The sequence below is a fragment of the Etheostoma cragini genome, unplaced genomic scaffold, assembly GCF_013103735.1.
Source record: "Etheostoma cragini isolate CJK2018 unplaced genomic scaffold, CSU_Ecrag_1.0 ScbMSFa_3745, whole genome shotgun sequence".
In the NCBI taxonomy this organism is placed as follows: Eukaryota; Metazoa; Chordata; class Actinopteri; order Perciformes; family Percidae; genus Etheostoma; species Etheostoma cragini.
This window is the reverse complement of record NW_023268045.1, coordinates 1-1,361: the sequence shown is the minus strand read 5'-3', so window position 1 is coordinate 1,361 and position 1,361 is coordinate 1. Positions and strand designations below refer to the sequence as shown.

The following is a 1,361-nucleotide window of genomic DNA, read 5'->3' as shown; positions in this document are numbered from 1 at the left end:
ATGTCGTCCCTCATGTTGTCCCCATGTTGTCCTCATGTCGTCCCCATGTTGCCCTCATGTTGCCCCAATGTTGCCCCCATGTTGTCCCCATGTTGTCCTCATGTTGTCCCCATGTTGTCCCCATGTTGTCCCCATGTCCTCATGTGGTCCCCATGTCATCCCCATGTTGCCCTCATGTTATCCTCATGTTGTCCCCATATTGTCCTCATGTTGTCCCCATGCTTTCCTCATGTTGTCCCTCGTGTGAGCCAGTTTCATTGGTTCTTGATGGTTTTTGCGACTGCACTTGGGGACACATTCAAAGTTTTCGTAATTTACATTACTATAAATAAATATATAGCCACCTTGGTAGCCTGGGTGCCGCTCTGGACCAGGGCCACCCGGGCCTGGTTGTCGGCCCTGCGGGGGTTTGGGCTCACGGCCAGATGTTGTACCACAGAGCCCAGCAGCTGCCGGGCGCCGGCGTACTCATCGGCCTGCATCTCCCTGGACCCGTCCAGGACCAGGACCAGGTCCACGTTGACTTCTTGGGGGGCGAGGGCGTCCTGGATCGAGGGACACATCTCTAGACGCCTGCAGGGGTCTGAAGAAAAAACATCGAGAAGTCAACTAGCCGGGATGAAAGCTGGAGAAAGAGTTATCAGCTGAAAAGAGGAACATCAGGACTCCGGTTAAAACCCATTTTATTAACATTAACAGTGATTACCGTAACAGATGGAGCAGTTCCGGACCTTCTGCAGGTCTTCGGCCATGTCCCTCCCCAGCACCACGAACTGAGAGTTCCCCGTGTCGTCGACCTGGAGATGAAACAGCAGCGGTTACTACAGCGGCCAAATTCTCCGGGCGGGCAAAGCAGAGAAAGTGGAGGTAACCTTGCCCCTTATGACATCATAAGGGGAAGATTCCAGATCGGCCAATCTGAGCTTTCATTTCATCCCAAAGGCAGAGCAGGATACCCAGGGCTTGGTTTACACCTATCACCATTTGGAGCCACTGGGGGGCCATAGCTAGGCTGGGGGGGGGGCATATTAATGTTAAAAACCTCATAAACGACATTTTCATGCAATAGGACCTTCAACCCTCAAAACGGGTCAAATTGACCCGTTTTTCCAAAATAATTCCTAATTTCTGCTTTTCTAACTCAAACATTAGGTATAATTTCCTATAAATGAGGTTTATTGACCATAGATTCCAAAAATAATGTAAAGCTAAAGTTGACCCTCGTGTTGTCTTCCCGTCAAAATTGAAAATCAAAACTTTTATCGATGTTCTTAACTTTTCTTACATTTTTGTCCCTTTTTTCAACACTTTTGATGCTTTTATTCAATGTTTGTCACTTTTTTTGACCTTTTCAACACTAT

At 48.2% G+C, this 1,361-nt stretch overlaps 1 protein-coding gene across 1 annotated transcript; it reads right to left on the bottom strand.

The window, feature by feature from the left end:
• Positions 1-344: 344 nt before the first annotated feature.
• On the bottom strand, positions 345-797 carry LOC117940917 (collagen alpha-6(VI) chain-like; the record flags this gene model as incomplete). Its single annotated transcript, XM_034866039.1, has 2 exons — positions 345-583; positions 707-797. Coding segments are annotated over 2 exons (330 nt in total), but the record flags the coding sequence as incomplete, so codon positions are not given.
• Positions 798-1,361: the final 564 nt, after the last annotated feature.